This window comes from Arvicanthis niloticus, chromosome 27 (genome assembly GCF_011762505.2).
Source record: "Arvicanthis niloticus isolate mArvNil1 chromosome 27, mArvNil1.pat.X, whole genome shotgun sequence".
NCBI lineage: Eukaryota > Metazoa > Chordata > Mammalia > Rodentia > Muridae > Arvicanthis > Arvicanthis niloticus.
The window spans coordinates 18,922,976-18,944,203 of NC_133435.1; the positions used below are offsets into that span (position 1 = coordinate 18,922,976).

Sequence of the window (21,228 nt, forward strand, 5' to 3'; positions counted from 1 at the left end):
CCTCTGCCTCCCAAGTGCTGGGATTAAAGGCGTGTGCCACCACCGCCCCACTGCACTGAATACAGTTAATTGAGGAAAACTTAGTAGTTCTGACTAGCTGGTTACTCCTTGGCATTTCCTCTGTGGAGCCTACCTGCTGGTTACAGACTGGACATTTAGGCAAAGCGAGAAGGAACAGAAAGAAGAGAAGGGACAGCAGGTAAAGCCTAAGGAGGAAGAGTTCTAGGAAAGGTTGGCCTCAATGCTGTTCCCATCTCAGAGGTAGCAAAATGGTTGTCAGAAGTGAGACTTACTGACTTGTTGTGTCCTGAAGCCTCTCAGAAGGGGAAGACACATGGCTGACACTATTGGTTTTGGCCCAGTGAACTCAGAGTTGTCCAGAAATTTCCTGCCTGAGATCAAGATGTCCTGTGCAGCCGGCTCAGTCTTCCATAACACATTCTGTTCACACATGAGTTCTGGGGAGTGGTAAACACCTGTTTGAGGGAACTCTGTGGGAATGGTTGATGAATCTTTGTAGAAAGCTGAGGGTGTCAGTGACAGCTTTACAGTTCAGGAGTGGGACCATGACTTAGTTGTTAGGTTTCAAACCCTGGACAAGCAGCTGGGGTGCCTATTTAACATATCAGAGCAGACTTGGCCTCCAGGTTCCCCCAGCATCCCTTAGTCCCTGCCTGTTACAGGATATGGCTAGCACACACCACCCTTACCCTGAACTCCAGCCCAGGAGCTGGGCTGCCTTCTTCCAGAAGCTCTTCCCTGTGTAACCCACTCCTCTTTAGTTCCTCCTTTTGCACCTTTGGCCTCCTGGCTGCTGTACTTGGTTCTGCTCTCTCCCTCCCCTCCCCCTCTACCCACATCGTTCAGGGTCATGACCACCCTGGGCTCTCCCAGATGTGTCTGCTGCTGGCTATGCTTTCCTACATATTTCTAACACACTTTCTCCTCCCCCACACTTGAAGCAGTTATGTCCTTTTTCTTTCCTTTTTATTTGTTTCATTCATTAGTGACCAGCTGTCTGTTTTTGTGCCCTAGGTTTCGCAGCTTGACCACTGCATTCTTCAGGGACGCTATGGGTTTCCTGCTTCTGTTCGACCTGACAAATGAGCAAAGTTTCCTCAATGTCCGAAACTGGATAAGTATGTGTGGTTTCTCCAGCCCTGCCCTGCCCTGCTCCTGCTCTGCACCGCCCTGTTATGACATGACCATGTTATGGCTGCCATAACGCATGTGCTATGTGTTCTGCTGGAAACAGCTCAGTGCCAAGGCTGCGAAGGGCCTCAGATGACTACATCTTTTGCTCCCTGGAGATAAATTCCCTCTGCTGGGGATCCTTCCTCATCCTCTCAGGAGGTGGTGAGAAGAGCCTAAGAGTGAGCCAGCCCAGTGCAGGAGCCTGAACTCCTCTGAGCCACGTGATTAGAACTGGCTCACCATTTGTCTTCCTGTCCCACTACCATCCAGCCAGCTTTAGTTTTTAAAACCTGTAAAGAAAGAGCTTCCATGAAATTTTCCATGATAATCTTAGCTGGACGATTTTCCTTCTTGCTGGTGACTGTTGTTTTATTTTATTGTTTGAACACATATCTAATCTTCACCGTGTCTCACCTTGGGGTACAGTTGTTTAGGTGTCTAGGTACAGTCTTCTTTAGAGAAAAATTTCAGATAACTGATTAATCACCAATTACTTTGTAATTTTCATGCAAAAAATTAGAGATGAGAATAATAACACCATTCAGATATGGTGGTGCACACCTTTAATTCCAGCACTTGGGAGGCTGAGGCAGGCAGATCTCTGAGCTCGAGGCCAACCTACACTACAGAGGGAGATCCAGAACAGCCAGGGCGACACAGAAATGTTGTCTGGATGCCTCCCCCTCTTCTGAGAGAGACAGAGACAGAGACAGAGAGAAAGAGAGAACAATAACACCTCTCAAACTCACCAATGTAGACACTATGAACTGTTATTAATTCTTACAGAGTCTTAAAAGTTCTTTGGCTTATTAACTGAGTGCTTATATGTATCTGAGTCTTCTCGGGGGCAAGTTCCCCCACAACCATGTTCCTGGTCAGTAGCTGTTGGGTTGGATCTAGAATTTGCATTTTCAGTAAGTTCTCAGGGGTTGCTGAGGCTGCTAGCCCATACCTCTGACCCAGGGTCACTGAATCAGTTGATCTTGGTCCTGGGAAGTAAGTACTGTCATGTTCATTTGTAGATCAGGATGCTAAGGTGGTCACATAACTTCCCCTTCAGGATGAGGGGGGTAGTGGATGAGGAGAACACACAGCCAGCAACAGAGCCAAGCTTTCAACACTAGATGTTCGTAACCATGGTAGTGGACGATGGAGGTTCCAGGAGAGCACAGAAGGGACTCGTATAGGAGAGGACAGAGCAGATCTTGAAGGAAGTTGTGACTGGGCATTAAAGAGTGTGGGATTGGCACATTGACAGTTTAGGGTAAAAGAGGCCTGCCATGTACAGGAAACAGGCACAGTTAGATCTTGCCTGGGCATGTCTTGTGACCCAAGTTGTCTCCTGAAAGCAAAGAACAATATTCTGAAATTCAGGCCTGTGTTATTTAAGGCTTGAGGAGACTTCTTGCTCCTTCACCTTCCCTTGATAAGATATGTATGACCTGCCATTGTGAACAGGAAGTGAAGTGTCTACCCTCTGGCTGTTAGGGACAAAGCACACATAAAGTCATTCCCTCTGAGACCACTGGTTGGAAAACTTCAGATGCTTCCATTTCTGGCATGTGGGGAGAAAGAAGTTGGGTTTTATGTTCCTTCTTTGAAAGATGAAACTATTTAGTACCCTGGAGCTCTTTTTTTCCCTTTTAAAAGAGAGTTCATTTTTATGATTTTTTAAAATCTTGTATCTGTGTGGGTATGCGCATGTGAGCACAGGGGCCCTGGGAGGCCAGTGTAGCTGGTGGTGATGAGCCACTTAGGTGAATGGTGGGGACAGAATCCAGGCCCTCTGGAGGGGCGTACAGGCTCTTAACCACTGAGCCTTCTCTCCAGCCCCTCTTTTGCTTTTCATAGGTAAGACTAGCTAAAGGCTTTTAGATGAATGTTTCTGAAAGTTACAGAAGATGGATTGTGGTGCCCTGTTTACCCTGGTCTTGGTGGCACTCATTTACTATTTATTCTCCATCTTCTTTTATCATTAAACTGAAGTTTGTGTTTGTTTGTATAAGACAAGGCCTCACTATGGAGTCCAGGTTATCTCGGAACTCAGAGCTTCTTGCCTCAGCTTCTGGAGGACTGGGATTACAGGCATGCACCATCACATCCTCCTCCTCCTCCTCCTCCTCCTCCTCCTCCTCCTCCTCCTCCTCCTCCTCTTTCTCCTGCTGCTGCTGCTGCTGCTGCTGCTGCTGCTGCCGCTTTTTCACATTTTATTGTTTCTGAGTTTCACCTCATGTACCCCAGTCCCCTTTATGTCCTCTTGCCTCCGTATATCTGGCCTTGCAACCTCCCCCACAAAAGAAAATAAAAACCAAAACAAAGCATAGAAAACATTTCATCATGGAAGCTGTAGTGTATCACAGTGTGTCCCACAGGCCACTCTTCTGTCCACACATCTTCACTTGCAAATGTTCATTGCAGTGAGTCACTGGTCTGGCTCAAGCCCTCCGGCTTCTGCTATACTATCAATACTGGATCCTCACTGGGATTCCTCTCAGTTATCCTGATGTTGCCCCGTGTCAGGGAGCTCCTGCAGCTTTGGGTCAGCAGCCTTTTCATGAGCTCAAATAGTTCATTGGGTAGATTTTGGGGTGCGCTAACTCAAAGCCCTGAATCTGGGCCTGGCCACACCCAGCTTCTTAATTATTTTAAATAGAATGTTCCTGCCTTAGGATGATACAAAAATATTTCAGTTATAAATGAAAGGACTGGAGTCCCCACAGGACACACCAAGTCCTCAGAACAAAGGAGGTTTATTAGCCTCAGAGGGACGAAAAGGAACAAGGGAGAGGGAGGAAAAGGGGGTGAAGGAGAGGGGCAAGGGATATTTGCTTCAGAGGGACAAAGGACTGCCTCTGGATAAGGCAGAGGCAGACATGGCCTGTAGGCAAATGGCAGTTTATAAAGGAAAAGGGGGAACCCCAGTTAGGATAAGTTGTTTTTTGATTGTGTACATTAATTAGGTGAGCCAAAAGGGGCTTTTGAATCATGGACTTCGAGACTTTGATAGCTGGACCTCGGTGGGTCAGCCTTGGGAGGAGGAAGTAGCCAAATAACGGATTAGACCTTGGTGGCCAGTTTTAGGGATGTGATCTGTGGTTCAGCAAGACAGAGGGAACGTATCCTATCAGCTCTTTCCCTCTGTACACTCATTTGAGGTTTTCAGAAGCTCCTCTGCATGGATTTTCTATTGATTATGTGCTTACTGTTATGACTCTGTATAACAAACTTTGCTGTGCCTTAGGCCAGCTACAGATGCATGCCTACTGCGAAAACCCGGATATAGTGCTGTGTGGGAATAAGAGTGACCTGGAAGACCAGAGGGCTGTGAAGGAGGAGGAAGCCAGAGAACTCGCCGACAAGTATGGGTGAGTATTCCTGTGGTGGGGTCCCGAGGAAACAGAAGCATGAGCAAGCGAGTAACTGAAAAGAGAAAATCAGGAGCTCGGCTTTCTGGGAGGTGTCAAACCCCTCAGATTTCACGTGAGCATCACGGTGGGAGTTATCGAATAAACATGGGTGGGGGTGGCCTCTGCTGTCTCTGTCCCCTCTTGGCAAGCTCTTAGAATGTACAGGAAGAGAGCCTTCAGTGCAGACATACTGACTGTAGTGCCTTCTGTCCGACATACAAAGAGAAGATTGTTTTGTTTTGCTTTTCAAGACAGGGTTTCACTGTATAGCCCTGGCTGTCCTGGAACTTGTTCTGCAGACCAGGCTGGCTTTGAACTCACAGATCTGCCTGCTTCCACCTCACCAGTGCTGGGATTAAAAGGTGTTTGTGACCACCACCTGGCTAAGTAAAGACTCTTAGAATATAAGGAAATCATCTGTGTTTGCCAAAGGAAACTTCAAAACCACTTTACATACCACTGCAGAGTTGTGGCAATTGGACTTTTTGGGTGTCTATCACAGAGCAGGCCCTGAGTTTGACAGGAGGAAATGAAGCCGCACCTTGCTTTTTTAGCTGGTTTTGAGTGGAGGGCCAGAAAATGCTGTCCTTCTCTTCAGGCTCTTAAAGTGGGTTTATGGAGGCACCACAGGGTTTGCACATGAAAGGAGAAGGTGCCAGTGGCTTCACTTTGCTCCTCTTCCACCATGTGGGCAGGGGCAAGATTCCTGGGCGAGGAAAAGAGAGATACAAGAGAGAAAACGTACAGAGTGGACAGGAAGTGACTTCCACTCCTGCTTCATCTGGGGTGTTGTGTTTATAAAAAGATAAACAGAGGAGAATACGTTTTGGTGGATGTGTGGTCAGGTATGGGGAAAGGGGTGCCTTGGTGGGCCCATGCGGAGGCTTTCCTTCCCCATGAGGGGCCAGCCACGAGACTGTATGGTATAGAAGGGCAAGGGGAGTTAAGAGGGAAGTAGAGGCCAGCCATTAGCACGTGGAGAGACAGGTCAGGAGTGGGGGAGGAAGGAAGTGGTGAGGGAACAGAAAGAGAGCAAGAAGTCAAGAGCAAGAGAGGGAGGGGGCAAGCAGCCCCTTTTATAGTGAGTCAGGCATGCCTGGCTGTTGCCAGGTAACCTGTGGGGACGAGCTTAGACAAAATGTTAATGTGGGGGACTCCTACCCGCCCCGCTGGCTTACTCTGACAAAAAGATGCAGTGAGATTCAGAGCGTTTCATGCCAGGGTAGACAGTGTCGAGCCCTTAGAAACACCCAGGAGCTTTGTATAGGGCTTGAGTATGGGCCTCACCTCTGTGGCTCGGTCCTGTGCAGTGTTAGCAGTTAAGTTTCAGTTAAATGCTTGTATATGAAGAGATCCTGGCCTGGGGATGCGATGCCACAGGTGGGAGAGTGCTTACCATGCAAGCTTGAGGACCTGAGTTCGATGCTCCCACCCCTGAGCCCCTGCTTAAAGCCTGGTGTGGTGGCACATGCCTTTAATCCTAGTTGTCCAGAGGCTGAGGCAGGCTAATCTCTTTGAGTTGGAGCCCACCTTGGTCTATATGGCGAGACCCTATCTTACAAAACAAAACAAGTTGGGTGTGTTAGTTCTCCTTTAATCTCAGAGCTAGGAGGCAGAAACAGATGCATCTCTGGGGCTTGCCTGCCAGCCAAACTTGGATAAGTGGTAAATTCCAGGCCAGTGAAAAGTCTATCAAAATAAAAACAAGGTGGATGTTGCCATTCAAGGTTAACCTCTGCCTCCACTAACACATGCCAGCGTGCACATATGAACATGCAAGCCTGTATGAGTGCACATATCTGTTGCAGAGATCTGACTTTATGGCATTGTAGTTACGTCGTCTCTGGAAATCTCTCTTTGTGTCCGATGCTGAATCTTGGGGTTCACAGGATGGGCTGTCAGGAAAGGAAGCTGATTGCAAACTGTGCAGTTGGGGGTAGGAAATGAGGACAAAGTAGAATTTATATCAGTGTCCTGAAACTGCTGGCAGCTGTTGCCTCTGACCTTGGTGGTGTGGGCATCCTGCACAAGCTGGCCCTTTATCTTATGGTTAATCACACACCTGGCTTAGCAGTCTTGAGTGCTATGGAGAGTCGAGGGGGTGGGACAGGTGCAAGTCTGGTTGCTAGGCTGTGCCAAAATGAGTCAGCAGGTGAGTGCCTACGTGTGAGAAATCTTTAAAGGTTAATGCCTCACGTCCCCCACCCCTCTCCTGTGGCCCACTCTAAGCAGAAAGCGGTTTCTGAGAAATGCTAAGCCAGGCTACTGTGGCATACTGTGTGGGGACCTGGGCACTGGTGCCTTTAACAGCTTCCCACATGATTTTCCAGTGTAGTGGTCATGACCAACCCACTTGGGAGATTCTGAGCCAGAGGCTGGCAGAGCTAGACCCCAGGCAGTTCTGGTGGTATGGCCCCTCCCTCTTGAGAGGCTCTCAAGGTGTGGAAAGGAAACAGAGGGGCCAAACACCACAAGTCAGACTGAAGTGCTGAAAGAGATGCTGTTTTGCAAGGGAATGAGAGGAAGTTAGCTGTGAGGCAATAGAGGCCATAGTTATTGCCCGTGCTTTTGAGAAGTGAATGTAAAAGGAGGCCAGTCAGAGAAGTCTTTCAACAAGGATGTCTCAAGCACCTGGAGAGTGGAAGAACCAACCTGGCCCACTCTGGGCCTCCATCAGATCTTTCCTGGTTACTGCATGTTAGGTCTTGGGATTCTGTAGTCTGCCCAGCATCAGAGAGCTTGGTGTTGCTTTCTGTTGGGCTAAGAACTGAGCCACGAGGGGACTGTCTTTCCCTGTGTCCAGCACACGCTTGTCATGGAAGAGTCACAAAGATGGGCTGAGTCAAGTTCTAATGAGAAGAGGTTTTAACTGATGAGGATAAAGGCAGTGCCAGGAGAAGAGAGGAAAGGGATGGAAGCTGTCCTGCTCTTTTAGTCACAGAAGATGACTGGCACTGGTATAAGCCCCTTTGTCTTTTTAAAATTCTGAATGGAGAAAGCCAATGGAACTGTGAATGGGGTTAAAGAACAACTGAACGTACATACATAGGTGCTGTGCACATAATTGGCCACAGATCTGAGATGAGGACTCTGCCCCTCCCCCCGGCTGGTTGCTGATGAAGGAAGGCACTCAAAGTTTCTGCAATGAAAGCTCCATTGAAAACCTTTATTCTGTGTTGGTGATAGATACATCGGCACAGACCATGTTATAGATTTCAGGGGTCTTAACTCAGCAGTGCTCTGTGCTAACTCCAAACTAGGGAATGTGGTCTGAATTTGGTCTCTGATAGTTTGATCCCTTGTAAAGGAATTAATGGGGGCTGGAGTGGTGGCTCCATGGTTAAGAGTGCTTGTTACTCTTGCAGAGGTTTGAGTCTTAGCACCTATTCCATGGCTTACAACTATCCATAAACTCCAGAACCAGGGGATCCAATGCCACCCTCTTTTGCCTTCTTCTGACACAAGGCACACATATTGTGCACACATATAGATGCAGGCAAAAATTCATACACATAAAATAATAAATTTTAAAAAGAAAGAAATTAATGTTGTGTTACTGTGCATACTTTGAAACAACGTAAGTAAGCTACAACCAAACACACAAGACTGATTCCTGGAAGCCACTGTAACTCAGTAGAGAATCAGATTTCCTTTGCCACAGTCCTCCTGGTTCAGGTGATCATCACACAGCCCTTTCCCATGAACACTCAGCGTCCGTCCATCAAGACTCGCCGTGAAGTCTGGATCCAGATGTAGGGCAAACACCTAGATACTTTTAACAAAACTCTCTAGAGATCCTGATGACTTCTGCAGTGCTGGGGACTGAACTCAAGGTCTTGCACAGGCCAGGCAAGGGCTTTCTTAGAGAATATATGTATATATATATATGTGTGTGTGTATATATATATACACACACACACACACACATATATTTATTCCGTGCCTGCACTGGATTGAAAAAGTATTTTTAACTATGTGTAGTTGTCTGTGTGTATGAAACTACCCAGAAGGTACACTGCAGATATCAGAGGCAGAGGCATTGTCTCTCTGGAGCTGGAGATACAGTTGTGAGTGCCCAATATGGGTGCTGGGAACAGAACATGGATCCTCTGCAAGAACAGTAGGCACTCTTAACCTCTGAGCCATCCCTTAATCCTTGGCAACTTTGTGTTAAGTTTTCAGTTTTGTGTATAAGTAAATAATAGAAGAGAAGTCATCTGATGAGGAACAAGCCCCAGGGATATCCTGGTGGAGAAGCACAAAAAGACAGTCCCTTGTGTTGATTTGAAAGCAACTGTTACCATTTTGTTTACTCAATGCTTTTTGTTTTTTAATTGTGATGAATATGTATTCTGTGGTTGTTGTTGTTTTCCGAGACAGAGTTTCTCTGTGTCCTGGGACTTGCTCTGTGGTCTAGGCTGGCACAAACTCACAGAGATTTACCTGCCTCTGCCTCCTGAATGATGGTATTAAAGGTGTGTGCCATCACCTCCCAGCCTATTAAAAACACATCAAAATATTCTTTGTCTCTAGGAACTCCCAAGTAACTGTTAAGTGGCCATTTGCAGTGGCTATGAATAGGAGCCAACCATTTTTCAAACCTCCAGCAAGAGCACTCCCTGACAGTGCTGCTGTAGCACCACCTTGTGGACATAAAGGATAGTACCAGCTTTCTATGGTTAATGTAATGAGCCTTTTGAATTTATGTATAGATACCTAAACTTGTTCTCAGGTAAGTTTTTGGAAAAGAAAACACAAGCATCAGGCATGCCTTTAATCCCAGCACTTAGAAGGCAGAAGCAGGAGGGCCAGCCTGGTCTACAGAGTGAGTTCAGGACAGTCAGGAGGGCTACACAGAGAAATCCTGTCTTGAAAGCCAAAGGAAACCTAACCAAACCAAAACCAAGCTGCTACTGAATGTGTAGAAATGGTGCCTCTGGCATGCTGGGATTGCAGGCGTGCACCACCACATCCAGAAGGAATGCTGTTACTGAGAAAAGCCTCTCCTGTCCTACTGTCTATGTTAAGTGTTGTGCCTGTGTCTTTCCCAGCCCCTTAGCACCATGACTTCCAAGTACTGCTCCTCCTTTTCACAGACAAGGAGAAGGCTCCAGAGCTGTGCTGGGAGCACAGGACTCGATCTACAACTTAGAATACATGTTGTTGTTGTTTTCTGACTGTCCAGTTCTGACTATCCTGGAATTCAGTAATGTAGACCAGGCTGGCCTGGAATTCACAGAGATCTGCCTGCCACTAATACCATGTGGACTCTGTGGCCAATCCAGAATCTTAGTTTGTTGTTGCTGCTTTTGGTTTTGAGCAGGATCCTGCTAAATGGCTCTGTAGTTCAGGCTGGTCTTACACTTTCGATACCCTAGCCTCAGATTCCCAAGCGCATGTAACCCAAACAAACAAACAACATAGCAAGCTGGGAGTGGTGGTACATACCTGCAATCCAAATACTGGATAGTCTGAAGCAGGAGGGCTGTAAGTTTGAGGCTAGCATAGACTACATAGAAAATCCAAGATCCACTTGAGGTACCCAGTTAAATCCTGTCTCAAAAAATCAAAAGGTTGTGGATGTTGCTGACTGGTGCTACCAAGAGGGCATTTTCTAGTTGAACAGGAGCTATAGGATGTATGAGGACATATACGGTAATGGAGAATGCTTACACGTGTGCCATTTACGATCGATCGGAATGACCTTTAGGGGTGTGTGCCCCAAACATCACAGCCGGAAGGGAAATGGGTCCTTCAGACTTCTGGAGTGTGACAGCAGGTGGTTTATTGTAAGCATAGTTAAGTACAGTACAATTAGGGGACAGTTTCCTGGAGTAATACAATCGCCAGTGCACAGGGAAGCATAACTATATCAAAACAAAGTATATGTTACTTCTTCCAAGAAGATGGGTTCCAGAGATAGGCCACATTTATTAGCTTGAAGGCCTAGGGAAGGATCTGGTGTGTCTCCATCAACTAGATAGTGTAGAAGTCCTTGGGTCTGTAAAGTCCATGTATTCTATTGATGGAGAAAACTAAGAGGTCTTTGGAGGGAGGGTCTGGGATAAGCATTCTGGGGAATTTGAGTGAGTTCTGGCTCTATAGATAGTAAAGGTCATTAGGTCATTGATGACACCCACTGCCAGCTGTCTGGGTGGAAAACAGGTGGTACATCATTTTCTTTGAAAAGAAATTTCTGTGAGCTGAACATTCCTGGTTTCCCAGTGAGCTGTAGATGCAAGAACCTGTGTGCCCCCTGAATGAAAAATAAATAGAAAGGAAAGGAAAGGACCTGACTGCTCCTGGGTGTGGTGGAGGAGAAAGTTTATTGTGCACCCGTGGGAGAGCAGAGTCAGAGGCTGGAGCATCTGGGAGAGTCTGGAGTGGTCACAACCCTGAACCATGTGAGCAAAGGGGGAGGGGAGGGAAAGAGAGGGGAACCAAGTACAGCAGCCAGGAGGAGAAAGGTACAAAAGTGGGCCAGGTTTCCAAAATGTCTGGATTATATAGGGAAGAGGCCCTGGGCTGGAGAGTTCAGGGTAGGGGGTGGTGTATGCCAGTCACACAGCAAGGGGACTGGAAGAATCTGGAGGCCTGCTTCTGTGTGTGTGTGTGTGTGTGTGTGTGTGTGTGTGTAGGATGTTGAAACTTAACATTCCAAATACCAGAGAAGCTAAGGCATGTAATTAAAGCTCCCTCCCCCCGCCCCTGCCATTCTCCCCTCGCCTTGCATCCTCTTGTTTTTGAGACATGGTCTAATGTAGCCCAGGCTTTTCTGAGATTTGCTGTGTTGTGAGGCTGCCCTTAAACTTACGATTCTCCTGCCTCTGCCTCCCAAGGTAGGATTGTGGGTGTGCAGCACTGTGTCTGGCCCTGCCTTTTCTTAAGTAAACGCTGGCTCTACTCCCTGTGGCAGCTATTGGTGGTTGTCTGGACCCTTCCCTCCTTGTAGAAGTACAGTTTACTTTACACATGCATTCAGCCCCAGGATGACTTGCTGTTTGAGAGAGACAGGTGTGACCGCCAGCCCAGGCAGCAGACTGATCGCCTTATGCCAGTTGCAATGATGTCATTCCTTTAAGCCTAAGCAGGCACCTGTTTTAGGTGCTGTCAAATGATACCATTTTGAAAAATGAAATATGAAGGAACAGTTTTGAGAGGCACACACATTGGAATAGAAGTCTTTTTTTTTTTTTTTTTTTTTTTTTTTTTTTTTTTTTTGTAATTTGGCACAGTGGATTAAACTGAAACACTGTCACCTCCTCTCTGGGCACTACTGAAGTCACACTGTTGTCATGTATATTTATCCTCAAATTCTCTAAATTGTGAATGGCCAAAAAAGTTATGAAGGGCAAAAGTCACTGTCTTTCTTTCCACCTTGTTACCCCAGTGATTTCTGCCTTCCAGAATCCCGTATTTTGAAACCAGTGCTGCTAACGGGACGAACATAAGCCAAGCGATTGAGATGCTCCTGGACCTGATCATGAAGCGGATGGAGCGGTGTGTGGACAAGTCCTGGATTCCAGAGGGAGTGGTACGGTCCAATGGCCATACCTCTGCAGACCAACTCAATGAGGAGAAGGAGAAGGGTTTATGTGGCTGCTGAGACACCCAGCGAGCAGCAAGGCAGAGGCAGCTGAGGTGGTGGCAGCAGCAGAAATGCATGCCCCCTGCCTGTCAGCTTTCCTGTAGAGACCAAGTTGGCAGGGGAGATGAGCAAACAGCACATCCTATGCCAAGCACCCCTCCTCATCTCCAGTAGGATTGACTCAGTATCCATTTGTAACTCTTGCAGCTTTATATGATTTAGTCCATGAGTTGGGGGAACTATTTCACAGAGCCAAAAGTGTCTTATAAAAGCCCATGGTGGCGGGTCATTTCGGGATCCAAGATGTCAGCCATGAAAGATTTCATCTGTTATGTAGAATGCTGATGGTCCTGTCGCCTACCTCAACACAGACGGCCCTAGAGTCTCATTGAAGACATTAAGATGTTTGAGCAATGAAAAACTAGCATGGTCTCAAGAATCCAGATTTCATAATCCATCCTGTAGAATTAATCACTCTCAAACACGTGGATCAATGTTTTTGTGCATTGCTTTTAACTTAACCTTCCCTTTGACATGAACATAAACAGGTGGCGGCCATATCTATAGACTCTGAATAGAACGGATTGACTCACTGTGAGTTTGGTGGTGGTGGGAAGGGTGTTTAGAGTTGGGGTGGGTGAAGTAGGGATCAAGTTTAGTTAGACTGTCTGGCTCTTACCCTAGGGGTCTTGGAGACCCTTGTGTTTATCTGTGGTGTGTTGGTTAAGTCCTCATCTGAACATTGTTCATGCTTCTGCTGCATGTATGTATGTTGTATGTATGTATGGTCTCTTCATATGTATGTATGTTGGGTCTGGCACCTCAGGCCCTGATTTCACTGCTCTGTAGACTGCTAATCTGACTTTCTCATCCAGCTTTGGTGGTGGTGGTGTTTCTCAGTTTGTTTTCTCCCCCATTAATGTAACTGAAGATATCTATTTCTTTTGTAATTAAACAGCATGTTTATTTGCTATCTGGAGAGAGATCAGTTTCTGAATTTAAGTAGTCACATTTGTATGCCAGTATAAGAGAAGTGTTCTGTACTTAGCTTTCACTGGGAATGTGGGCACTGATTTTTTTTAATAGTATAAAGGAAAACATGTACTTTGCATGGTAGGTTCTTTCTCCCTTTCTTTCTTCCTTCCTTCCTTTCTTTCTTTCTTTCTTTCTTTCTTTCTTTCTTTTTTTTTTTTTTTTGAGACAGGGTCTTATTATATAGTTTCTGGCTGGCCTGAAACTCCCTTTGTAGACTAGGCTGCCCTGAAACTCACAGAGATCCACCTGTTTCAGCCCCCTAAGTACTGGGATTAAAGTGTGGTCATCACATCTCAGAAGACTTTTAAAAATTGAAAGTCTATCACTTATTGCCATTGTCCTTTGACCCCTCCCCAGAAAAAATAGCCATGGCTACTAAACTTTTTCTGTTCTTGAAATGAGGGACTTGGGCTGGTGAGATGGCTCAGTGGTTAAGAGCACTGACTGCTCTCCCAGAGGTCCTGAGTTCAATTCCCAGCAACCACATGGTGTCTCACAACCATCAATAATGAGATCTGATGTCCTCTTCTGGGGTGTCTGAAGACAGCTACAGTGTATTCATATAAATAAAATAAAGAAATAAATCTTTTTATTTTTCAAAACAAAACAAAACAAAACAAGGGACTCTTTGAAACACCAAAGTTGTCACTGAGGCCTATACATCTGAATCCTATATACCTAAACCATGGGGCCCATCACAGCCGTGCCTTCCAGTGTTGCTCTAGACTTCAGTGGAGTGTATCACATGACAGGGCACATTTCTTAATGTCTCTTTTGTAAATACAAACAAGTTAATATGTCTGGTGTCAGTGGTGCAGTCCTTTAATCTCCCGCGCTTGGGAGGCAGAGGCAGGCATTGAGTTTGAAGCCAGGCTGATCTGTAGAGTGAGTTTCAGGACAGCCAGAGCTACATAGTGAAATCCTGTTTCAAAAACCAAACAAAAGTTAATGTTTGCATAGTTCGGGGTTCAAGTAGTAGATTCACAATCAGATTCCACTTCTGTTGGCTCCACACCAGGCACAGGGCTGAATGTGTGTGATAGTTGCCCAACAGAAGAACTGCCTTGAGTTGTTGAAGCAAAACAAAACTGTATTCTCTTTGAAAGTGGTTTAAATTTGATATAAAATAACTGTACTTTTTGTCACTGTATTTTTCTATTTACAAATCTGTGTAAAAGCAAATGCTCTTCAGTGAACTTTGTGCCAATTAAACCATAATAATAATAACAATAAATAAAAGAGGTCCAGTATATTAAGTTTTGGTGAATATTTCAAACTAGGAAGTATAATGATAAAGGAACCCAAATTCAGGAACGCAGAGTCCATTATGGAGCCTGGCCAAAACAACATCCAGGGAAGATAGCTCCAAATAGTTATTTTTGGTTAATTTTATTTCATGTGTATGAATGTTTGCCTGAATATATCTGTGTCCCTTGTGTGTACATGTCCTTGGAGACCAGAAAACGGCATTGGATTCTTTGGGACTAGAGTCACAGACAGTTGTCAGCTGCCATGTGGTTGCTGGGAATTAGACACTGGTCCTCTGGAAGAGCAGCCAGTGCAAGCCATAGCTAAAAAGATTGGGGACATAGCTGAAGTGGAGGATCCAACCAGGGTCTTTAAGTGTGTGTGCTCACAACTCTTCTGTAGGTGCTTAATCTACAACAGCCCTGGTGTGCACATCTGCAAATGGGAACTCATCAAAGAAAAAACAACAAAGGAAGGAAACCATGTGACTTCTAGGTGTTGTGGAGGGGGAAGTTCATTATAGATACGTGGATGAGCATAGCCAGAGGCAGACACATCTGGGAGAGTTCAAAAAGAGCTTGACCCTGAATCATGGGAGAGGGGGAGGGGAAGGGAGAGAGAGAGAGAGGGACCATCAGCCAGGAGGCCAAAGATACAAAAAGGAATGCAGGTATTCAAAATGTTTGGATTATATAGAGAAGAGCCTCTGGGGGAAGGGCACAAACACGAAACAAAACCTTAACTTTGTTAATGAAGACAACCTGCCTCCAGGAATTCTCCTGGACTAGAGTTACCTTATCAGGTGCCCTCAAGAAGCACCTAGTGATAGGCTAGTAATTTCACCCAAATCCTGTAGACTACTGTAAAAATACAAAACAAAAAAATACCCAAACAAACAAAACAAACAAAGAACAACAAAAAAAATTTGCCCTGTTGTAGACATGGTAGCAGCACAATCATTAATCTCAGAACTGGGAGACAGAGCCTAGCAGACAGTTCTCTGTGAGTTCAGGGCCAGTCAGGGATACTTGGTGAGACCTTGTCTCAACACACAAAATACAATGAGCAGTGAGTATACTTAAGAAGCCCATGCCCACTCTGCAAGGTATGACTTTTTTTTAATGGTGTTTTATCTCCTAATCCTCACACATAAGCCTACATTTAAATGCCTTTAGGAGCTAGGATTATGGTGGGTTGGGGGGTGGGCAGAGTTGGGGACTCCTGGGGGTGTATGTGGCAGGCACATACCTTTAATCCCAGCATTCAGGAAGCAGAGGCAGGCCAATCTTTTGAGTTCAAACCCAGCCTTGTCTGCAGAGTGAGTTCAGGACAGTTAGGGCTACACAGAAAAACCTTTGAAAGAAATTTTATGAGTCCCATGAAAAACTAATAAAATAACAGGGTCCTGTGATTCCTTTTCCCTAACCTAAATAATTAAAAATGCCTGTCAGCAGGTTTGGGCCCAGTTAGTCAGCCAGAGAAAATGTGAAATTATAAGACAAAGGCCTGCTAATTCTTCCAGAACTGGCTGGCCATGAAAGATAAAAAGTATACAAGGACATCCTTAGAAGAACAGAGATATGTCCAAATGAGTAATGGGCCATCTGGTGTTCCCCCAAACCCTTTCACCCCCCCCCCCCAGGTCTTCTCAAGGTCCAAGAAACTGCAATTTAAGTTTAACTAGATACTATGCTAACTTAGATAAGCTTCCGCCTGCAGGAACTGCCCTCTGCCCTATTGACTGGAACAGTCTGCTGTTGTAAAACAACCAATCATGTGTACCCACGTAAAAATCTCCCATTTCCCCCACCCCTTGCCTATAAAAAGTCCTAATCCTGTGAGCCTCGGGGCAGTCCCTCTATCTCCTATGTGAGATATGGAGATATGGGCTGGCCCAGAGCTCTGATATTAAACTGCCTCATGTGTTTACAGCAAGCTGGTCTCTCGTGAGTCCTTGGGTGCGGGCCGTCCTGAGACTCGAGTGGGGTCCCTTGGGGTCCCCTTCTGGGGGGGTCTTAGGTCTTTCACTTTGTCTTATACTCCCCTATTTTCTCATTCCCCACCCCTCAAAAATATATTTAGTAAAACATCCTCTTCTTTAGAAACTGGCTAGTCCTACAATTCTTTTTTTTTTTTTTAAAAAAAGATACTTTCTATGTTTATGTAGCCCTGGCTGTCCTAGAACTCACAGAATTTGACCTGACTCTGTCTCCCAAGTGCTGGTATTACAGGTCTAAGCTACCATTGCCTGCTACTCTGGAATTCTTTTTTGTGTCCAAGCAACAGATACTGGTTTGGTTTGGGCTGCCTTTGTGTTGGGCATCCCAAAATACCAACAGTGGGAATATATTTCAAAAGAGAAGAGAAAGGAAAATCTTTTGTTCACAGCTGTTAGCCAGGCATGGTGTACATGCATGTAACCCCAGCATCTGGGAAGCTGACACAGAAGGATCCTAAGTCTGAGGGGAACTTGGGCTATATGGTGAGGCCCAGGCGGCCTGGGCTACAGTGTGAGACTGTCTCAAAAGTAGGCAAACAAACAAAACCAAAAATGAATTCTATAGCCACTTTAATAAAATCACAAGGACTTTATTGTGTTTAGATGTGCACTATTCACCAGTTTGACCAGTTTGTGCATATATAGATTTCTCTTTGAAGCTATTGTAATCTCGAGAGTCTTGGGGGCTAGAGGGAAGCTTTGGAGTTAAGAATGTGTATTCCAACTGAAGATTCAGTTTAATTCCCAGTACCGATGTCAGCTGACTCAGGATCCAATGGTCCTGGACTACCAGGACACCTGCCCTTACTAATACTTACATTAACATAGACACACATACTTACACATAATTAAAAATAATAAAAATATTAAAATGTAAAGCTTTAAGCAAAAATAGATTTAAGCATTGTTCTGCCTACTCATAGAAGTAAGTCCACCCTGCAATCATCTGAATGTCTGTCTCTGCCTCTTAATTCCTATTCTGCTCAGATCTCAGGACTCTTTCTGGCCTATTAAACACCTATAGTTGCCTAGACCCTCCCTCGGCTTAGAGAGGTTCTACAGAGAGGACAAAGAGGAGGAGCCTGATAGAGTTTGGGGTTTTCTTCTGGCTGGAAATAAGCCCCAAACTGTCCACCCCAGGAGGCCTGTAACTTCAGTTTTTGTTTTTGTTGTTGTTTTGAGACAAGGTTTCTCTGTGTAGCCTGAGATGTCCTGGAAGTAGCTCTGTAGACCAGGTTGGCCTTGACTTCAGATCTGCCTGCCTTCACCTTCTGAGTTCTTAGATTAAAGGCGTGGACTACCACATCCCAGCTAACAGAAGACTTTTTTTTAAAGATGTATTTATTTGTTTATTTTATGTATGTGAGTACACTGTAGCAGTCTTCAGACATACCAGAAGAGGGCTTCAGATCCCATTACAGATGGTTGTGAGCCACCATGTGGTTGCCAGGAATTGAACTCAGGACCTCTAGGAAGAGCAGTCAGTGCTCTTAACCGAGGGGCCATCTCTTCTGCATCCAGAAGACTCTTCGAATAAGGACAGCCTCTGTAATTTGCAATTTAATTTTCTTAAATTGCAATGAATAAATAACATGAACAGGAAACTAAATTGAAATATAATTCTATTGTTTAGAGAAAAGAGGCATTACAAATGTAACATTCTCTCTGGTTAGGAAGCCATGTGTGTGGAGTTGCCTTCATTAAAAGTATTTTCTTTTTGCCCCTGCCCAGCTGTCTCTAGTAAGTAAAAGAAAGTGGGAAGCCCAGCACACTGGAACATGTCAATTTTTTGCGGGGAGGGAGAGAGAGTATTTGGAGACAGAGTTTCTCTGTGTAGTCCTGGCTGTCCTAAAACTCACTCTGTAGACCAGAATTCAGAGATGCTCCTGCCTCTGCAGTAATGAGACCAAAGGCATGCACCACCCCTGCCTGGCAACAGAAGCATGTCTAAATTTCTGCCTAGGCAGGTTACTTAGTAAGACTTGTCTTAAAACCAAAAGCAACAGAAAAAATTTCTAAATGATTTATTTATTTTATACGAGTATACTGTAGCTGTCTTCAGACACACCAGAAGAGGGTATCAGATCCCATTACAGATGGTTGTGAGCCACCATGTGGTTGCTGGGAATTGAACTCAGGACCTCTGGAAGAGCAGTCAGTGCTCTTAACCACTGACTATCTCTCCAGCCCCAATATATATATATATATGGATATGGAAACTTGGTACCCAGGGAGAGGCAACTCAGAGCTAAGGTGCAGGGACTGAGATTTTGAATTTTTGGAGACAGAGTTTCTCCCACAAATCCCTCCTTGACTGTCCTGGAATTCGCTTTGTAGACTAGGGTGGCCTCCAACTCAGAGATCAGCCTGTCTCTGCCTCCTGAGTGTTGAGATTAAAGGTGTGGGCCACCACAGCCCTGCCATTGTCCAAGAGCACAAGCTGCCCAAGTGGTTCCGTGTCGAGTATCTGGAAGATCCAGAAAGAATGTACGTGGAACCGTGGCTAGTGGGAATCGTGTTTGGTAAGTGAACTGGAAAGGCAAAGGTAACCTTTTCCTGACCTGTCTGTCCACCCTGACTACGTAATGTTCTCCTGTATTGAAAAGCCTCTCCAGTGGTTGTGGTCCCAAGAAATGGAAGCCACCTCACTCTCTGGTTCCCCCTGCTCCCTGTCCAGGTAAGAACGGAAAGTACATCCCGCGTGTTGAAAGTATGTTGCATACAGTGAGTGACTCATGTGAATGTGTGGGGGCCCTGAAAAAAACGAGCTGAGATTTGGATCTTCGGACCGCCTTCTTTTTGAAAGGACTTTGCTCAGATGCTCTCTGAGCAAACTCACTATTGCCTCGTGAAACTGATGGAAAGTAAGTATGGGCTGGGAGTGGGTAGGGCTATCCTGCCCAGCCAATCTGGGCTCCTTGGGAGGGCTCCACCTTGGGGAAGTGGGTTTTGGAAATGTTCTAGAAGGCCAGATGACCTTGTATTTAGGAACCTTTAGTCTCTACTCCTTCAGGTTACAGCGTGGTTGTCCTTATCGGCTTCCTTACACCACTGCTTTCTTCCAACTCAGAAGAGGCTCTGGAGGCTGGAGTGGAGAGTTGTGCTATGGCGGCCTGTAAGACAGCCACCCGGCTGGCTGCTGTGAAGGTCAGCAAGGCTGCCACCCAGACAGCTCCTGTGAAGGTCAGCGAGGCTGCCACCCAGACGGCTCCTGTGAAGGTCAGCGAGGCTGCCACCCAGACGGCTCCTGTGAAGGTCAGCGAGGCTGCCACCCAGACGGCTCCTGTGAAGGTCAGCGAGGCTGCCACCCAGATGGCTCCTGTGAAGGTCAGAGAGGCTGCCACCCAGATGGCTCCTGTAAAGGTCAGCAACACTGTCACCCATCCGGCTCCAGGGCAGGTCCGTGAGGCTGCCTCGAAGCAGACTCCCGGGGAGGTCGCTGATACTACCCAGGTGGCTCAGTTGAAGGCTGGTGAAGCCTTCTCCCAGTGCACTTAAGGGGAGGTCCACCAGGTTGTCAATGGGCAGTCTCCCATTGAAGTCTGTGAGGCTGCCCCACAGCAGCATTCTGTAGATGTCTCTAAGGATTTGTCCCAGAAGTGTCCTGAAGTTTTTGAGTGGGTGACCCAGAATTCTTTGGATGGCAGCTATGTCATAATTCAGCCTCCAAGGGCTGTCTGGGAATCATTTATCATGTTATAAATGTATCTCTGGTGTGAGCCAGGATAAATGCTACACACCTGCTAATCCAGACCCTAGAGCCGGGGCGGGGGGAGTGCTGGGTGGGGGTTGGAGGCTAGCTTGGACTAAGTAAGCAGTGGGTCTTAAACATCAGCCTGCCTAAGACTCCCTTCATCTGTCTGTTTGTTTTTGCCCTAGGAATTGGGAAGAATGAAGTAGACCTGGAACTCTCGACCCTGAGTTCCAGGGCATCCAGCACCCTCTGACTTCTTCAGGCACACACAAACCTGCAGGCAAAGATCATGTAGAGAAAATAAGTCTTAAAAGGCAGCTAAACAAACGAAGAAAGGATAGAAATGACATTTCCTTGGCAGAGCCAGTAGGGCTGCTGGAGTGTTGTTTTCTAGGTAGAGCCCGTGGGCCTGTGTTTCAGACCTCTTCAATGAACTCAACTCATAGGCAGTCTCACCACACATTATATTGGTGTCCAGGAATGCTTGTGTTCTCTACTTGGTTACATCTAATGTTCTCCCCACAATAAAGAGAACAATTTATCAGTACATGGTTGGTTTCCAGGAGTGAGTGCTTGTTTATGATAACCTCATCTACAATCATATGACATTAATTAGTGCTTAAGGAGACCTGGGATTGGGCAGAACATTATTTTTTATGTTTTGCATAATTATGTTTTGCATAATTACAGAGGAGTGAGTGGAAGTGACCTCAGGATTTCAGCTTTGCAAAGCTCATTGCAGAAGCACAGATGGGTCGGGAGATGCTGATAAGTGCCTGGGACAAATCCTGTGTAAGCACTGTCTCAATACCACAACTGCAGGACAAACCACTCAGCGTTAATCACTTTAGAGTGTCTCAGTCCATGTCTGTCTCTCACAGACAGCATCCTGGAGGCAGTCCCTGTCACGCTCCGTTTAACTTGAACCATTAGCTTGCTCAGAAACTCATTTCTCCCCAGACTTGTCTGGGTAGAAAGTTCAATATTTAGTGGCTGCCTCTCTAACCTCCCCTAGGCTGTTGCTTTTGCAGTGGGTGGTCTCCTGGGATAGTCGAGCATCTCC

General features: G+C 46.0%; 2 protein-coding genes across 6 annotated transcripts in view; both read left to right on the forward strand.

Moving 5' to 3' along the window:
- Positions 1 to 18,929, forward strand: part of Rab27a (RAB27A, member RAS oncogene family) — a 55,863-nt gene extending 36,934 nt beyond the window's left edge. For all 3 annotated transcript variants that reach the window (XM_076926300.1, XM_076926301.1, XM_076926302.1), the window contains exons 4-6: positions 1,036 to 1,139; positions 4,436 to 4,559; positions 12,009 to 18,929. In XM_076926300.1, coding sequence (XP_076782415.1) covers positions 1,036 to 1,139; positions 4,436 to 4,559; positions 12,009 to 12,207 — 427 coding nt within the window. In that variant the 3' untranslated portion in view covers positions 12,208 to 18,929. The remainder of the gene's footprint in view (positions 1 to 1,035; positions 1,140 to 4,435; positions 4,560 to 12,008) is intronic.
- A 69-nt stretch (positions 18,930 to 18,998) lies between these two features.
- LOC143439761 (uncharacterized) lies at positions 18,999 to 20,712 on the forward strand. Of its 3 annotated transcripts, none has more exons than XM_076926304.1 (3): positions 18,999 to 19,335; positions 19,542 to 19,834; positions 20,351 to 20,712. In XM_076926304.1, exons 1-3 carry the CDS (start codon positions 19,290 to 19,292, stop codon positions 20,369 to 20,371), a joined length of 360 nt encoding a protein of 119 aa, XP_076782419.1. In that variant the 5' UTR covers positions 18,999 to 19,289; the 3' UTR covers positions 20,372 to 20,712. The 3 variants fall into 3 exon arrangements, with proteins under 3 accessions (XP_076782419.1, XP_076782420.1, XP_076782418.1); XM_076926305.1 differs by having other exon boundaries at positions 19,542 to 19,798; XM_076926303.1 differs by having other exon boundaries at positions 19,542 to 20,712.
- The last annotated feature ends 516 nt before the right edge of the window (positions 20,713 to 21,228 follow it).

Excerpts from the sequence above, each read along its gene's own strand:
- LOC143439761 (XM_076926303.1), top strand. The coding sequence starts at position 19,290 with ATGCTCTCTGAGCAAACTCACTATTGCCTCGTGAAACTGATGGAAA. Across the intron at positions 19,336-19,541 it reads CCTCGTGAAACTGATGGAAA|AAGAGGCTCTGGAGGCTGGA; the intron begins GTAAGTATGGGC and ends CTTCCAACTCAG.